Raw genomic sequence first — 19,224 nt, forward strand, 5'->3', positions numbered from 1 at the left:
TGTCATTCATTTGTGAATCAAGAAATTAGAAAACTACCTCTCATATCTGATGATATCTCTGTATCTGATGTATGGTTGATTAAATCAGATCAGAAATACATTCTTTTTGCATGTTCACTTGGAAACAGATGACAGATGAGCTGCTGCTTCATTCAGTCCCTACATCTTGTAATTACATTTTAAATCAATCGTAAATCTTAAGGAGTTTCAAATCAGCAGGGCTCTTACATGAAACATCAATTAAATGAACAAATATATTAAGTCTGTTCACCCCTGCCTATACTTTACCTTAAAACCCAGAGGGTTCATACATTTTATTTGGATGTGGACATCTTATTTCTATCAGTCTGCATTTACTTGACATAAAGGATCACAGATTAATTTGAGCACATGACATGCAATGTAGTTTGGAATTGCAACATTCCCGGATAAACAGCTAAAACTTTGCAAAGGGCATGTTTTTAACTTCACCTCAATACATGTCGTGGCTGAATTGCATCTGTTGAGACAGTAAATGGTGGGAAAATAAAGTGTGATGAATTGTAATACGTTAAACTACCCATAATATAAGTCGTTGATATCAAGTCCACCTTTGCCAGGTGCAACATTAACATGATGAACACAATGCATCAATAGTGATAATCCATTAATATAATACATATGATTTTGAAGTGGTTTATTCTGCATAGGAAGTACTTTTTGGTAGTTTAAGTATATTTTTGCCAGTACTTTTTGTGTTTGTTAGTTAGTGTTGCAGTAAATAAATCTGACAGCTCAGTTTGCACCACAGCTTCCCCTTTAATCCGGGCAGGGATGACATCATTACCGAGGAAGAGGGGGGCGCCTGGGAACGCCATTTTCACGCACCGCGCAGTCAGTCAGTCATCCAGCCAATGGACCTATGCAGTGGACTAGCGAGCTGTCATCTTCTCGGGCGACTAGTCAACTTTTCATTTAGCCCCATGAAGCCCCTACGAAGTTAGCTTTTCGGACTTTTTTCCTGCCATGGAACCAAAGGAAAGCAGGCTTTTCTTGAATGGCTCTGAGTAAAGCCAGTGTTTTGACACTTAGGTGGCTAGCTATGTAGCTAGCTAGCTGGACATCATAAACGGCGGTTGATGCAGTGAAGCCCAGCGTCAGTCGGCAGAACATATTCCAGCCGGACACAGTTTGGAAATAGTGTTTTATAACTTACATATATATATTTTTACATTTATTGGCAAGGGTTGTCTGCAAAGCAACAACACTGCCATTAAAAAAAACGGGATTTAAACGGTAAAAAGGCGAGGAAAACGGACGTTACGGTGAAGCTAAATTGGCAACGGATGTTCCAGAGAACGGTAAGAATGGCTCCGTGTATTTCTTGGAATTGTGTCATTAGCCAATTAACTACTTTCCCAGAAATATCTATATTGTTTTTTTAGTGTCATCTGGTCAAACATCAAGTATTTGAATTTCTTTAGTTTTTAATAGGATTTAATGGATGGCCCCATTTGATGTGTGGTCCGTGTTTACAGTGCAGGTGAATATGGAAAACATTGGAACTATTATAGCAATATGATCATGAAACTTACCCAGTTGGTTACTTGGGTTAAGACAATATTTTTTTGACTTGTTTTCTGAAATCTTATGTTTAAATATGCAAATTATGTCCAGAATTTAAATATAAACATGGGATAAATTCTGGTTCACAGTTACTTTCATTTTGTATACATATTAGAGTCAACAGTTTTTACAGAGGGAATTCTTTTTTATCACTTCATAAATCAGAAAATACTGTCAACAGCCATAAAAGAATACATTTTTCGCCGCATTTTAATATACCATTTTACATTAATTAGGCTAGGATGATATATGAACAAATAAACCCCTCTCTGTAAAAACCTTCAGATTATAGCTATGAATGTAACTGCAAAATTTGGTGTATGTGTAATCTCCATCTCCATAAAATGGAGATTACTGGCTGAAAGAAGACGTTATGGAAGCAAAAAAAGCCTAAAACCTCAAGCTTTATAAAAGGGTATTGCCTAGAAGCAAAAAAGCCTAAAACCTCAAAATGTATAAAAGGTTTTTGCCTGTAGTGTCTCCCCTTGCAGGAATTAGACATTAACAGTCAGAGGGGAATGCTAGCTCAGAGTTAGCACTGTGGTTAGTCTGTGACATGGAGGTTTTGGCTAACTGGTTCTTCAGGTTAATCCATTTGTAAGCGAGATAGCTGGGAAGAAAGCAGCAGAAACTCCAGGGGCATGGACACGACTGAAACATGCCTGTAAGGTGCGCTTGGGCCACTGCAGCACTCAAAAGTAGTTGGATGTCCCTTTCATTGATATTCCAAGCGGGGCTGAAGGCTGTGAAAGCTGCCTGTGTTTGGGGAGACCGATTCAGAGGGACAGTGGATCTCAGTGTGGGACCCACAGCTGGGAAACCAAAAAACACTGGGAGGTGTCTATGAATATCCAATACTTAGGACACAATCTCCAAAGCATGTCAGAAATCTCTCAGGAATATTTGTGTGTGTTTGTATTCCTGAGAGTTGTGTTTATGCCCTGCAGACTCTAATGTTTCACGTTAAAGGCCCCCACCCATGACAACCTGTAGCCAGGCTTACACCCCTCTGTTCTCCTGGGACAGCATGTTGTTGGCCTTAGACATCCCAGAAGGTTTTGTGTGTCAACCTTTTTATCGAGTTTTTACTCCTGGCAGGAAGTGATAATTACGTGTTGTCGCTGCAGATTTAGTTGTAATGCTGCAGAGTACAGCTCTTCTGCAGGTGAAGCATGTTAAACTGCCTGCTGAAACACTGCAGATGTAGTACATCTGTATTCTACTGTCGTGTACTTTTACACATGCTACTTTGAGAAGGGTAATTATATGTTTATTATTTAAACATTTGCCCAGCCAATATTGACTTTTGAGGCTAAAACATTAATATTTGACAGTCCTGATATTGACAATTATTTTGTTTTTATATCGAAACAAAAAACCTAAACAGATGTTTTTGCTAAGGCTTCTTTAAATTCTCTTGTACTGTACCTTCTACACCTTAACGCATGTCTGTAATTTCATGTTACTTATTGGTCGATGGATGTATTGATATGCATTCTGCAATAAACAAATCTAGGCTGACTTGTTGACCACTTAGCTTCTAGAAAGAATTAGACAACATTTGAAATATTAAAGATATAAGTTATTATTTAGGTTTCAGCGGAAACTCCTATTCTTGTTCCCCAGATTGTAAAAAATTGTAAACAGATTTCCTTAATTTATAGCTCTTCCATAATGGCTGTGACATAATTTGAATAATGTCGCTTGAAACGATATCAGCTGTGAGAAATATCTGGTCAAAGAGGTACCGGAAGACGTAAGGCCTCTCAGTCTCAAAGTTCTGTTTCAACCTAGTGTGGTAGAGCAGTCTTACAACCTGAAACTTAATCTGTGCAAAAGCAACTTGTATATCAAAGTAAATACAGTGTCTGTGTAAGAAGTACCACTATATTGTCTTTGTATCTTCCAGCCTTCGGGGGGGGGGGGTTCAGCAAGGAGCTACTACAGGTTTCTCTGTAGTTCAGAGCATCCTGAACTATTTCACTGAATACAATTATTAATTTCATCTCTTGCCCATGGCTCGCGCATAGAAATATCATCATGTGGGAGCTAAGCAGAAGTGAGCCTGTGACTCATTTCGGGAGATGACATAGTTGAACACAGCAACAAAATAAGTTACACAGCATCGGGTAGTTATCTTCCGCTCTTGGGTTAATGTAAAATAAGATGTTTTCAGCGTTATCCTTGTGTTGCCTGTAGAAGTCCATCCATTATTGATACTAATCATACTGTCGTTTTTTTGTCATGTCTCGTGACTGTCTGATGTGGTAACCCTATTCATGGTCCCTAAAGCAAAAAAAGCCAATTTCCTCACATGATAGTAACGGCTAGATAGTTGAGTAAGACTGAAGAAATAGGGAAATCAAAGACTGCGGCAAGTTGAAGATCACTTAAAGTGCGAAAGGAGCAGCACAAGATACAGGCTACGTAAACAACCATGATCCAAAGCGACTTTAATCTGTAATTTTATATCAACAAAGGATCACTTCACTACTTGTACGTACATGTATATCTGCCGTTTGCTCCAGCTCTACAGAGATTTATCCCATCTTTAAGCTCATTGTTTTCATTATTCCGGGCTGTAACTTTACTGTTTGGTTCACTCTCACCGCTCTCATCAGGGTCCATGTCGGCAGCAGCAGGCAGCTGTTTTTTGGGAAAAGACGCTAATGAGGCCATTTTACCCTACCTGCTTAGGACCAAATGATAGAAAAGCAAAGTTAGCAATTAGCTGGGGAAGAAAGTGGAAAGTTTTGTAATGAAAAAGCCAAGACAGAGCTTATAGAATAGTGAACACTGGACTTAAATTTGTCATGTGGGCCAGATACACGACTCCAAATAAATGCTAAAGTTGTTCAATCTGTTGCTTGTTTCTGCTCCCACGTGGCCAAAAAAATCCGTAATTGCAGGTTTTAAAGTGTCAATCTTTGAGTGTTTTGTTAAAGTTTATGTAATATTTTTTTATACACTTATTTTTTCTTTGGTGCTCAGTGCTAATTGGATTTCTGCACTCGACTTTCTTTCTGCAGGTTGCACGATTTGGTTTTAGCGGTTGTAGACGTAGCTGGTGTACTAAACTACCCTAACCATACCTGACAAACTGGCATCACTTTGCAAATAGCAGAGGTTTAAAATCGCAAAATCAACAGGATACAGGTAGAACAGAGAGATAACAGCCAAAACAAGCACACATTTCTGAGTATGTTATGCAAAAATAAAAATGAACCAGTAAATTTAACTTGCTCAAGTCACCACTCTCATGTCATCAATAACTATCAACCCACACATCGCTGACAGTGCTGCTGCACGCAGAGCTTTCGCCGTAGCCCGAGTTAGTACCTGATGTTATACTTGTGCGCTTGTGTTTGCGTCGAGCCGGCATGTGTGTGTGGGGAGTGACGGCAATTTAGTGTCGTAGTGAGAAAAAAGTGTCTCTCCTGTGTTTCTGACCAAGGTGGGGAAGCTGTAGCAGGAAAAGTTAACCCTCTCCTTAATTCCATGTTGTTTATGCATTATTTTATGCGTTGCTGCAACGCGTAGTTACATTTTTTGTGAGGTGCACCTCAGGCTATAGTATAGGGTCCGTTGTAGATTCAGATGGGTCTGCGGGGGTACCCCGTTGATTCTTTATTTTTGATGATGTAAAAAAGTTAACATCAAAAATAGTTTTCTGTGCCTTTCCCTGTGGTGCTTTGTGCTCCGAGACTCATCTGATGCCAGAAATAAAAGACTGTTGGGTCAGAGCAGAACAAAAAGGCATGTGCTGTCACTTTCACTTCTGTATTCCACAGCCTACAGTGGCAGTTATTTTCTGTCTCGTTCTTTGCAATTTGGGATGTTCCCAGTGGTTTAAAGTCCGTTATCTACATAATTAAAAGTGTTTTGTTGGTGTCTGTTAAAAGTTCCACTCCAATAAGTATGAGTGTTGTAACAGATGATATAATTTGTTGTGTCTAATATAGAGTCACTTTTTTTCCATCGCTCTCCTGCACACAGTTTCCTGACTAGCGGTCAGCTGAAAGGCTACAGGCTAGCTGCCGAGTCACATGGAGAGATCTAGCTATAGCCCTCCCAACTCGTCTGGTCCGAGTGGTCTTCAGATGTTGTTGTTGTGTTTTTTCTTCCACACTTGAGACTTCCACAACTGAATGTGAATTCTGAGGCAGTTCAGGACAAATCTGCCAATCTGTCTTCACCTGGTACTGTACCGTAGCAGTTCTAAATGCAGGTGGGCAAGCTGGTTCATTACAAGATTCAGGATAATGTGAAGTCAGTCTTCCTCATGAAGTGTTTCATTTCTGTATTTTTCACAGCCGTAGTCACGGTTAAACAAAACTCAAGTTGGTATTTCTATAATTATCCGCTTGCAGTTTCAGATAGATGTGCTTGCAGAGATTTATGAGGAAGCTCGCTACAGAGTGCTATCGAAGTGCTCAGTCATAATCCTCGTGTGTGTGTGTGTGTGTGTGTGTGTGTGTGTGTGTGTGTGTGTGTGTGTGTGTGTGTGTGTGTGTGTGTGTGTGTGTGTGTGTGTGTGTGTGTGTGTGTGTGTGTGTGTGTGTGTGTGTGTGTGTGTGTGTGTGTGTGTGTGTGTGTGTGTGTGTGTGTGTGTGTGTGTGTGTGTGTGTGTGTGTGTGTGTGTGTGTGTGTGTGTGTGTGTGTGTGTGTGTGTGTGTGTGTGTGTGCGCGCGCGTGTGCGCGTGCCAAAGCAACGAAAGTCAGGATTGTGTAAAAAGGAGTGCATGGGGCTCAGTGGAAGTGGAACCGATATTGACCTGCAATGTTTGCTAATATGTGAATAATAATAATAATATCTGATTTACCTGCTACATCTGTTAGTGTACATCCTTAATAACTAAGGCAGATTCAGTATCTGAGAATGTCTTATGACTGCGTTATGGCAGCACTAAGACGCTGATTATTTGAATCATGACAATTAGTGTTGGGGGTTGGTAACTTTACAAACATTTTATAACTGCAGTCTATCTGTAAGCCTGGCAAAGTTATACCAGAATAAAGCTGCATGTGAGCAGTGTGATTTTCCTAAAATTGTATCATTTAGCAGCTTTTTTGTTGGTGATTAACTGGCTCAATACAGGGAAAGCTAATAGATGCTGACTAAAGATGCAACACTATAATAAACAACAAAATAAATGTGACGACTGGTGGCAGCCTCTTATCATGTAATTGAAGTTGTTTTATTTTAGAGTTTTACTTTCTAGCCACCCTCACCTCATATCTGTCGTTATCTGTGTACCACACACAGCCCACAAGCCTCAGATTTGGATTTGAACTGTCAGCAGGCGGCAGGTTTACCGGCTGCGCTTTGGTTTCAGCCTTTCATCACAGCTGCACCTAAGACGCTCTTTTTCTTAAAGCAGCAAGTGATGATGCCTCGGTTTTGAAAAGCACGTCAAACAGCATTTACATAACAGCTAACCTTTTGTTTAAGCCAATGTGGTTTCTCACTCTAAGCAGAGTATTGATTGTAAAGGGAGATGCATCTGACTGCGTAGTGGCCATGAGACCAGAAAAGGTCAGGAGTATGCACCTTTGAATGAAACCTCACACATCTACCTTCATCAATATTATGTCTATATTCAAAATCAGCACCATCCACCAGCCAATTCCAGGTAAAATATGCAAGTGGCTGTAGAGCTCGGCAATATATGGATATTATACAGACCACACTATATGAGGCTGGATATCATCTTAAATTTTTGCTATCCTGATATGACGCATGTGTTTTTCCCTGGTTTCAATGGCCTCCCAGTAAAGTGATGTAATTTTCTGAACTTATCAGTATTACTGGCTGTTTTAATATTAGTCATTGTATCCACATACTGATTATTATTGATCAAAAATCACATTGTGTTTAATATTGAGTGAAAGCGCCAATAGTCCAAATTGACATTGATGTAGTATTTGGTCTAACATATTATGATATTTGTATTTTTCCATATCACCTTGCTCGAAGTGGCTGATAGATTTGCTTTTGTCACCAAAAAGAAAGCAATGGTAAAATTTGAACATTCACTGGCCGTATGGCTGGTAGACCAGATGGCTGGTGAACCCCGATCTGTTGCTCTACGAAGACCCTTTTTCCTGGTGGTCCTGTATGCCATTTTTGCCTTAGTAAGCATTAACCCTGATTAAATGTTTGTTGCGTTAATAATTTTGTTGTTGTTGTCAGGACTAACAAGCAGAGAATTTATGAGACAAGGGGATAGCCTACTAATAATGTCAAAATCAGAGTCTTTTAGATGACAACAAGCTGCCTTTAGTTTCTTGTTTTAGGATTTAGAAAATAATTTGCTCTCCTGCGTTAGAGGCTGCTATTTGCGCTCTTCACTTTTTAAGAGAGCATCCCTGTCAGACTAAATTTACACCGCCTTTTTCTGTGTGATCTAAATGTATTCAATGTTTTGGCATGGGATTTTCTTTGTTTGAGTTGTCTGATCTCTGGGGCTGTACTGTATTAAATTCACCACTTTAAAATGGATTTATACTTGATTTTGACTTTCGTTTCCCTGTTAAATCTTTAGGATGCGTGAGGACATGTCCACCATGGTGTGTGTGAAGGAGGAGGAGGACCCTGGGGAGAAGCTGTCCCAGGATGAGATCATCTCCCGGACCAAGCAGGTGATCCAGGGGTTGGAGGCTCTGAAGCAGGAGCACCACTCCATCCTGGGGGGCCTGCTGGGCACGCTGCGCTGCCTGAAGCAGGAGGAGGAGGGCGTCCTGGTGGAGGAGAAGTCCCACATGATCCGCAAGTCCCTGGAAATGCTGGAGCTCGGGCTGAGTGAGGCACAGGTACATGTCCTTATTGGTGAATCATTATCAACTAAACTATCAGGCTTGTTCTGTTAGGTATACTGGATGTCTGTACAAAATATCCAACAGCGCCAAACCATGCTGTATGGGTTTTGCGAATACTATTTAAATAATATTAAATTACTACAACAAAACAAGTCCCAGATATAAATTCATCAAGTCATTAATACACATTCAGTTTTTTTCCTGGGATTAGATGCATATTTGGTGGATGGGTTTAAGGGTCTTGGGGCATACAGTATCAAGCTTTTAAAATAAAAATGGTTGGCATGTTAATATATTTATACATCGTGTTTTAATGTTGAAATGTGGCATAGTGAATCCTTAAGCTTAACTGTATCTGTGGATGGTTACCTTACCTATATCGTTAATGTTGTTTACACTTAAAAACAAAAAACATTTATTTACTAATAATATGGGGAATCATGTTAATGTATACTTTTGGACATATATATATATATATATATATATATATATATATATATATATATATATTTTTTTTTTTTCAAACCGTCCTGCGGCACCTCTGAGGACCCTCTTGGGGCCCTAGACCCTCTGTTGAAGATCTCTACCCTAGACTACCTAATATTGCCATTCTTTTCATTGTCTTTATTTTTTCAAACTTTAATATATGAAAATACATACAAAATATAAATAATAAAGGTTTTGGGATGTCACACTTTTTTCCTTGGGATGTCATTTAAAAAACCATTATGAGGGCTCTTTAGTAACAGTTTTACCACAGGTTTTAACCCTTTTTTTGTGGATGGGTGTGAGCCAGCAAACCAGCATTTATTCTTATCTGAATCGCTGCAGGTAAACCTTTTGATAAACTTAGGGGAAGAAAATTGCGTTTTTATTGAATTCTATTTTATTTTACGGATGACAAGCACATGATGTTAGATATTCAGTGGTCTTAATCCTCTCTGACACATCCAATTAAAATGACATAGGGAAAACTTCACAAGCACTGGTTTCAACTGGTGTGTGATTTTTTACACTTGAAAAGAATATTATGGTAATATTTCTTGTTGCTGGAGCTCTACCTTTTCAATAGTCTACCAATATTAGACGTTCAGTTGACCGCAATTTGTTTTCAGGAATGCTCCATGAGAGGGGTTACAGCTCTGGACATTTGCTAAAACGAGAGCTTCAGAGAATGAAGAGTGACAGGTTTCATAACGGCTCCAGAAACGCTTCAAAAATGCTGCCGGTGTTGATTGGCCTTTAGTTGAAAGCAGTTTGTCTTAAAGATAATAACAGAATAAGAAAGCAAAGCATACACATAAGTTAAAATGCAAACTTGTAACCTCTTTAAATCCATACACCTTGTTGCATTTTCTGTCTCTTTTAAATCATTTTTTTTTTACTTACAGTATTCTAAAAATAGTGTTTTTCAAAGAACAAATTCCCCTATTATAGGCGGTTGGTGGAAAATACTGATTTCCTAGACTCCTCCCTGGAGTAAGAAAACTGAAACAAAGACAAACACCTTTACAGCTCAGATAAAAAAAAAATCTTAAAAATGCAGATTATTTTAAGAGAAAGTTTGAAAACTCCCAGTTGGTTGTCGGTGCTCAGTTTGCAAACACTGGCCTATGAGTCACTGTTGATGCTTTGGCCTCTCATCTCCATCTCCCAGCAGGCTTTGTCTATTAAATATACAATACACTGCACCATACACACTTTAATATACACCTTCAGCATTTTGGGTAGCTTACAGTAATTGTAAAGTAGAGTGTGATTCATATTTTTGCTGCATCATTTTCCTACCTTTAACACTGCAAAGGTCTTTATGCCTCAAACTCTTTGTCTGATTACACCCCTCCCAGCCTTTCACCTTACAAAATACGCTTTTAGGTGGATGTTTTTACCCAAAGTGCCTCACAGTAACACAAGTGTACACATATTTAGTTCTGGTGGGAAGTTTACTATTAACACTGGGAGTTCCTACCAGGAATTTAGTACCCTAATTTACACATGATGGAGCCACTGAATCTGCCACAATTTGCCTTAGATTTAATAAACATAATATTTAATGTCGTTTGAGCATAGTATTAAAAGTATAGTCCCTTATGTATCAAAGATTCTGGCATTATGATATTTTATGAGCATTAGATACTCTTAAATACCACAGGAAAAGAAGGGTCTAAATGATTTTCAAAACAGCCCAGGATGATTAAGGATTAGTGTGAATATTGTTTTAAGGTGGATCTGAGCTAACTTGTCCAAATGAGAGCATTGTCAAGCACTATTGCTCAGGGATGCAGGGAATCTTGTCTAGTTTCTGTTCTCCAACCATCCAAAATATGAGATATGATAATTACTATGGTTATTATTATAACCATGAAACAACTCCAATGTGTGAAAGAACCCCTGGCCTGATCTCTGCCCAGGTGATGATGGCGTTGTCGAGCCACCTGGCCTCGGTGGAGTCGGAGAAGCAGAAGCTCCGGGCCCAGGTCCGACGGCTCTGCCAGGAGAACCAGTGGCTGAGGGACGAGCTGGCCGGGACGCAGCAGAAACTGCAGAAGAGCGAGCAGAGCGTCGCCCAGCTGGAGGAGGAGAAGAAGCACCTGGAGTTCATGAACCAGCTGAAGAAGTACGACGAGGACTTGTCCCCATCTGTGAGTCCTCATGTTAATTTAATCTAATTAATATATATGTTCGACTCAGGGTTTCCGCAGGGTCTTAAAAAGTCTAAGATTTCCAAATCAAAAGTTTAAAATTTGGTCACCAGCAAACGACAGCCATCAGCCAGTTCCGCCCAGTATTTGGCGGCTCCAGCCTCTGCCACCGGCACTACCTCCACACTACCTAGACGCGACCCACACAGCAGCTCCGCAACTCCCTTAGGCAACGTCCATGTCGCTTTTGAATCATAGCCAACAAATCAGAGATGCTCTGGGTTATCCACACCGTGACTAGACACCAGTCCATTGAGAATATCAGGGAATTCTTTCAACAAATTTTCCAGACTCTGACATCTGGTGCGTTTTTTTATGTTTTACAATAGGTCTTGAATTTCATTCGAAAATGGTCTTAAAAAGTCTTAAATTTGACTTGGTAAAACCTGCAGAAACCCTTTGAGCAGACATCTTATATGTCTATCTTTGGCTTCATGCTACCTCACATAAAAATGTTCTCAGTGAGGTCATTTAGTGGTACAGATTTGAAAAAAATTGTGGGTAAGAGAGTATTTGGATCTGTAGTCCGTATCAGCATACCCTGAGTTGTGGTACCTTCTAATGGGAGAAAAAGAGGGGACAGACTCCAGGTCATTCAGACTAACTAACTAATGACAACAGATACGTAGATTCATGTTAAGAATGCATCACATTCAAACTAACTAGGGCAAATGCCACTTTACTGTCTGCAGTAAGACAGACAGTCATATGTCTGTCTTTAAAGTATGCATGCTATGTTTCTAACAATTGGCTCACACTACTGATGAAAATGCCAAAAACAAAGCAGAAGTAATTGGGAAAAACAGCCATTTAACTTTAATTTAATATAATATACTACATAATTATAGTACATAATTGAAACTGTACTATAAAGATAATATTCTCGTCTTTCAAAGTCCGCATTATAAGCTCCCATGTCCCATACTAACCCTTTGATGTTCTGCTTTTAAACAAGTCTGTTTCTTCCTTTTGTAAGAGTCTCTTTTCCTCCTGTAACTTCTCTCCCACTGATTCTTTTCCATTTTAAGGCATTTCCCTGAACTCTTCATCTGCAGCTGAATCAGTTAAAAGTTGTCAATATAAACAGTCTCAAGTATTTTTGAGATTTGAGATATTTTTGACATGTGCTTGACTGACCAGGCTATAAAACAATTGCATCAGCTTATAAAAAAGTAGTCAGTTATGCTCTTTTATGAATTTAAAAAACACTGAGTCAGTTCTTTTATTGTCCTCCTTTTCTCCCTCCTCCTCTTTCACTCACTCACTCACTCCCCTCTCCTCTCAGGAGGATAAGGACTCTGATTCCAGTAAAGAGACTCTCGACGATCTCTTCCCAGATGACCAGGATGACCAAGCCCCAGGCAGTAAGTGTCTTTCTCCCTCTACTCCCCAGGGATTCTCAAGCCTTTTTTCAGTCCTGGGCACAGAAATGAAATTTACTTCCTGGCCTTGGGACGTTGATGTAAGTGCAGGAGTGCTCTTGTCAAGTGGAAAGATAGTTTCCTCAAATTTGTTACTGCTAAAATGGAGAACTTTACAGGGCAGGTGTTTGCCCTGTACTCTGCTGGCTCATGGGAGACATCCTGAGTGAACTATTCCGTGCTTAGTGTTCGACTGCTTTGTGCCTGAATAAGACACAGAGTTTGTCTGAAAGTGATGAAGACAAACCATGTTGGCACAATTAGATACATCTGTCAAGCTGATGCTTTCCTACCATTCGTTTAATTACTACTGAATGTGTATGATGACCTTTGACATACATTTTCTCTGATCTCCAGCGCTCTCTTTTACAGGGGCTCTGCTGAAAGACATAGTTAACACAACATTCCACAACATTAATACCTGTCTTTAAAATTAGATTGTCTTTTTCCGATGGCTGCCGTAATTTAGAAGATGTCACTGCTCTAAAATTGATTAGTTCTCTGGAAACAAAACTGCAATCTTTGCACCAGTGACAGTTATGTAATATACCAAATTCTAGTCAATGATTGTCTCCCCAGAGTTAGAATATATATGCCATAATATATGGTTTCTTCTGCCCTACATTGCTTTTCTGAACTTGTTTAAAGCCTTACAAACCTTTGTTTCTTCATCTTTGTCAACTTAAACTGTCCATACTTTCTCTCAGTGTTTGATGGGGTGGTCTTTCAAAAGCTCAGTAGCCCAGACCGTAAAGCTGTGTTGGCTGTAATGGCTCATTAGTCAGGACCTAGTTTAGCCTGGAGGGAGGCCAAATGGGGTGAAAACCTCCCAAACAGATCAGTGTTATATAGTTCCAGGATTTCTACAGTGTCTTTTTTTTTTTTTTTGTGTAGCAGTTGTCAGGGGAAATAATGTTTGGCGAAAAGCTACAGTAGTGTTGTTATGAACTTACAAAAAAACTATCCTCTTTGTTTCTTCTTTGTGAAAAACCTACCAGCTGGAGGTGTGGCTGGAAAGTTTAAGAAACTATCTTCTACATAGCGCAGCATATTTTAGTTGGATGCAAGAAATTAAGTTTCACTTTTTCCCCCTGTTTTACATTTAACATGTATTATTGCTCTCAAATAATCCCGCTTTTGCACGGTTTGTGTCCAGTAGTAATTCCCCCTCTTGCAGTATTTTGTGGGTGTAATTTTAGGTTTTTTCCAGACTTTTTCTGTGTTTTGGCTCAGATTATGACCGCAATGCAGGTTGTAGAGCAGAGGAAGCAGAGCAGGTTGTTTTGGGGTACTGTGTCAAATTATAGGACTACGTTTGTTTTTATATTTTAAGATGGAAAACTGGCTTCATTACGCTTTTTCCAGCATTTGTTCCTAGCAGTGTTAATAGAGCCTTTTGCTGTGTTGAGCAGCATGGACTGAAGATGAATTATGACTTGACAGGAGTGACATACTATAATAAAATATAGCTGGGAGTTGGGATAAGGAATAGGGGGAGCGCAAGATTGACTTTCTGCATTATAAATCACAAGAAAAGGAGTGTCACTTCAGAGGTCAATACTGCATTATGATTACAAAAAATGTGTAACACTTCTCTTCTGACTGATTGAGGATAAATAAGATCTGGAGCTGCAGTGATGTCAGGAATACGTCAGGAAAAAAATGGGAACACTTTGAAAATGAACTGTTGGTAATTATAAGTGAGGTTTGAGATAAACGGTTTAAAAAAGCATCCCATTGTAATGCAACACTTATGAAGGCACACCCATTTTCTACATAAACAGGACTCAGATTGTCATTGTTGGACACACCCGCACATTCCTGCTCACACCTACATCAGTGCTTACAGTAAACACAGTCAAGAAGCTAGTTTTGTGGATACAACACTTAAAAGACCAAAAATAAGAAACAGATGGGTGGTTGCCTGGAGGGTAGTGAAGCAGTACTTTATTGGTTTCATGTTTCCAAACTTAAATATCTGCTCTTCATTTGTTGCATCAAATAAAGTAAAACAAAAAAAACAGCTGAGCAAACTTGTTGCAGTGCTTAAAGTACTGTTGAATGAATGAATAGATTGTACGGATGACAGAGGTGTGAGTGTGAGTGTGAGTTTGAGTGTGAGAGCTTTCCTCCTCAGTCTTATTCAGACAGCTTTTAGGGTTTTGGTAAATTACTGTCAGCAGGAACAAAGAAAATGGTGATGACAGCTCTGCCTTTATTTAGATTGGCCTTAGGCTTATGCTGTATGCACTGATTTTTCTGTACTAATATTTGTATTTCAGCTTACTCTCTGTTTCAGGGATTCTGTGTTGCACCTCTGTAAAGATTTTTAGAATGGTGGAAAGCAAAAACTGAGATAGATTAACTTTACGTTGCTAGTAATGTTCAAGCTCCAAATTGCTGCAACTGATTGGGTGTCCTAATAAGTATTACCCAGGACTGATAAACTGTGTAAAACTGGTTGAGGTCAATGCATGCATGTTGCATCTCTGTAGAGTCTCAAGACATTTCTCTCAAAGAAAATCCTTAATATATAAGCTGGTTCCAGCTTCTAAATTTGGAGGATGAGCTTGTGCTGCTTTTCGTAACCTTCTTTGATGAACTGAATATATTTGGTTTTTTAAATGTTGACGCCAAAACTATTGCTACACCGCGGTGGTCGGCTGGCACAGCCGCTCCGCACCTGATCACAGCTGGTAACAGATTGGATAATATGTGTACCAAAATGTAAATGGCCCTGCATCACGGCGCATTATCGGCCAGTTTGGTTTTGGTATTAATGTACCGTGGTGCGAATGGTTGTGGAATCCTCTAGTGTTGGGGCACTTCCCTATTGATGATGTTGTTACTGCTACTCCAAACTCCATTGGCTCTCCTTCAGAGTAAATAGAAAGCTGCCTGCTTTTTTACTACAAAACACAATCAATGTAATTTCAAACATGTGGTCCAACGTCGTCATGAAACATATCCTGCAAGCTTTGTAACGATTGGACAAACAGTGCACTTTGTTTGAAAAGACTTCAACTGATTTGTCAAAAACATTTATTTTCCATTCAGTGTGATGTGTAGCTCAGTCCAGCTCATGGCAATTTCAGAAAAGAAGATGACCAACATAAAAACAATTGCTATTAAAGCTGCGATTCCAAGCTCAAACCTTGATTTTTGTCATTCCATGTCCAGTTATTGTGCATTTAAAGCGCCCCCTAGTGGTCAGTTTCAATGAGACTTGCAGGGTATGTGTGAGTTCATAATGTAGACATTTCCTGGAAGTATTGTGTTTATTACACATACATTTAGTCATTTATAGCCTGATTTGCGCTAAATCACCTGCAGTGTGTTTGCATTTATAGTGCTCCCTGGCCTTCAATTTGAACGAAACTTCCAGGGCATGGTTCAGGTACTTATGAGGACATATCCTGAGAGATTTGGGATGATTGGACAATGAAGATGTGATTTATAGTAAAAGGTGTGTAATGCCACTCACCTAACTTGCGCATATAGCGCCCCCCCTATTGGCATATTTATATAAAACTGTCTGGGCACTTTTCTGAATACACCCTGTGAGTTTTGTGAGGATTGGCCTTACTGTTACTGACTTGTGTTCATTTATGTGCAGAGCCACGCCCCATTTGAAGTTCATTGATCTATAACTTGAAAAGTAATTGAGATATGGACATGCTTTACACAACTTGTAAAAACGCTTGATCCATTGATGATTCACTGAAGATTTGGTGGCAATAGGAGTTAGACCAGGTTTTTGTTGGTCAGTTGCGTGATCACTTCCCGCTGCCTCAAGATAGAAATACGCCAAGAATTAAGCTGAACACACCTCCCCGTAACACCAGCACGCCCATGGGTGCATAGATGGGCGCATTTTCTGTTTTAAACAGCGTGGGCGCAGGACAGTCTTAAAATAGCAAAGACACTTGCGCCTAGCTCTGCGCCGCTCCGCGCCGGGTGCAAGATAGGGCGCAATGACTGCATGTTAGGAGAGACATTCCTCACCATATGCTTCTGAGTCCCTTATATGTAACCCACAGAAACCAGCACATTTGCTGTGCACTGTAGCAGTATGAGGACATTTGTTTATGTGTGAATAATCATGTTTGCAGACCATATGTTAACAGCCAGCTGGTGTTTGTTTGACCCATTTGTAAAAACACAAATAAATAAAGATAATGAAATAATAATAATAATGAGGATTATTAAAATGAGCCAAGAGAAAAGCTGTGATATTTATAAACAAAGTTTGATTCATATTCAAACACGTAATGCAACAAGTTAGTATGTAACCTGCTTATTTTAAATACTGTAGAGACGTTTTTAACACTTGGCATTTGTCAGAAGTTGAAGATTATTGTTTTCAACATCATTTCATAGAAAAACTACTAAATTAAGCTGAACCAACAAGGATGGGACAGAAAATATAACTACTATAGAAAATAGTAAGGATGAAACAATTAATCTATTTTGAGTACTATTTTAAGCACACAATGCCACACATTACTTATTTCCAACCTCTAAGTGAGTATTTTAAGTTTTTCTTTGTTTATTGTGACAATAAATTGAATATCTTGAGGTTTTGGACTATTGGTCGGACAAAAGAATGCATTTAAATTGTCTGTCTTCTGGATTATTCCCCAAATGCAATGCAATTGTAATGAATTGATCAAAAGCACAGAGGTGTGTGTCCTGACATCTTGTCTTTTCTTTCTCCTTCTAATGTGCGTTTCCAGTCCAGCCGACACATGGCAGCGCCGCGGCGGCTGCTGCCCAGCAGGGAGGCTATGAGATCCCAGCCCGTCTGAGGACTCTCCACAACCTGGTGATCCAGTATGCGTCCCAGGGCAGGTACGAGGTGGCTGTGCCCCTCTGCAAACAGGCCCTTGAAGACCTGGAGAAGACCTCTGGACACGACCACCCAGACGTGGCCACCATGCTTAATATTCTAGCCCTTGTTTACAGGTTTGTCTGTCAAATATTTTATCTTGGCCCTGAACTTCATTAGTGATTCCCAAAATAGGGTCAGGGCTATCCAGATGGCCGCTTTGCGATTTTACCTGAAAAATTACAAAAGGACTTGTATTATGAAGAATGCTTAATAGAGCAGACGGTTTCACCTTCCTCATTAAGTTGTGTAAGAGTATAATATCGTAATTGTAAACTTAATCAAAATGATAAAAATAAGTTTAGGGACATATTACATGTATTTTTAGTAAGATGTTATCATACAGATATGATAATTTTTCTTTGTCCAATTCCTATGATGATGATGATGATGATGATGATGATGATGATGATATTAATAAACAACTGTTGTCCGTTTTAGGATTACTAGTCACTTCAATTTCGATTCAATTTTAATTATATTATCAATTCATAACAAGAGTTATCTCGAGACACTTTACAGATAGAGTAGGTCTAGACCACACTCCAGAATTTACAAGGACCCAACAGTTCTAGTAAGTCCCCCAAAAGCAATTAGTGTGTAGTGACAAGTAAAAACTCCCTTTTAGGACAAATCTTGGGACAGACCCAGGGTCTTGGTAGGCGGTGTCTGACGGGCCGGTTAAAGCTCGTTAGTGAATGTTGGTGCAGTGTTTTGGTAGTTAATGTTTTTAACCTTGTTGCTGTCATAGCCCAATGTGAATACCTTTTTTAGATCCTTCAGAAATAAATGTTTTCTCCAAATAGAAATATGTGATAATGGTTATGATATGTAGTCTTTTTCTAACTTTTTCTCTTCACGATACGGTGTTATGTCCCTTTTAAAGCCTTTTGGTAACAATCCTCAAAGCATTGTGTGACATGCCTCCATAGGACCACTCATATGACGCCTTCCTACAACAGAAGTGGAACATGGCAAACCGCAGACGCAGCCAAAGATTTACAGTACAGTAATAGAACTGGGCAAGTGTTAATCTCCCAGTTTAAGAACAAAAGAACAAAAGAATGACACACAAGCGCTGGACAAGTCTTTTACAGTAGTTGGACCAATGTTTCTTCCTTCCACAAATCTTATCCAATTGAATAGCCAAGAATGGGAGAGTCGGTCGGCTTGTTGTTAGCGAACTGTTGAATTGACTGTGGGAACTGCCGCAAAGCTATTTGGACCATGTCACCTGAAAATAATGGGCTGTTAGTGGAAATTGTTGGCATAGTTTATGTTTCTCTTTTTGTGTGCTTTTCTGTCCATCTGTGTCTGTGTTTTTCTGTCTGACTCTGTTTGCTTCTGTCTGTTTCAGGGATCAGAACAAATATAAGGAGGCAGCCAACCTGCTGAATGATGCTCTGGCCATCAGGGAGAAGACTCTAGGCAGGGACCACCCAGCTGTGAGTACATCTGTCTCTGCATAACACCAAAGTTATTCAGCTGGGCCTAGTTTTTCTGTACAATATTTGTTGTGACATAATGAGTTTATCAGAATTATAGATATGTGTTATCCTGCATTTAAATTCAACATAATAATGTGTGGAAAAGATTGTCCTAGCAGGGAAGTGCAGAAAAATATGTATAAATAATATATATAATAAGTACTCAAAAAGAGTTGATATTTAAGCAAGTTGACCCAGGGATAATTAAAAAGTTTTTTTTAAAGGCATGTACACTCACCGGCCACTTTATTAGGTACACCTGTCCAACTGCTCGTTAACACTTAATTTCTAAGCAGCCAATC

At 39.4% G+C, this 19,224-nt stretch overlaps 1 protein-coding gene across 7 annotated transcripts in view; it reads left to right on the forward strand.

The window, feature by feature from the left end:
• Positions 1–836: 836 nt before the first annotated feature.
• Positions 837–19,224, forward strand: part of klc1a (kinesin light chain 1a) — a 41,116-nt gene continuing 22,728 nt past the window's right edge. For 2 of the 7 annotated variants that reach the window (XM_034859363.1, XM_034859365.1), the window contains exons 1-6: positions 837–1,340; positions 8,151–8,418; positions 10,836–11,066; positions 12,412–12,490; positions 17,284–17,512; positions 18,793–18,880. In XM_034859363.1, the coding sequence (XP_034715254.1) occupies positions 8,152–8,418; positions 10,836–11,066; positions 12,412–12,490; positions 17,284–17,512; positions 18,793–18,880 (894 nt within the window). In that variant the 5' untranslated portion in view covers positions 837–1,340; position 8,151. Of the gene's footprint in view, positions 1,341–5,694; positions 5,805–8,150; positions 8,419–10,835; positions 11,067–12,411; positions 12,491–17,283; positions 17,513–18,792; positions 18,881–19,224 lie in introns of those variants that run through there. The other 5 variants (XM_034859367.1, XM_034859366.1, XM_034859368.1 and 2 more) reach the window with 3 other exon arrangements.

The sequence above is a fragment of the Etheostoma cragini genome, chromosome 20, assembly GCF_013103735.1.
Source record: "Etheostoma cragini isolate CJK2018 chromosome 20, CSU_Ecrag_1.0, whole genome shotgun sequence".
NCBI lineage: Eukaryota > Metazoa > Chordata > Actinopteri > Perciformes > Percidae > Etheostoma > Etheostoma cragini.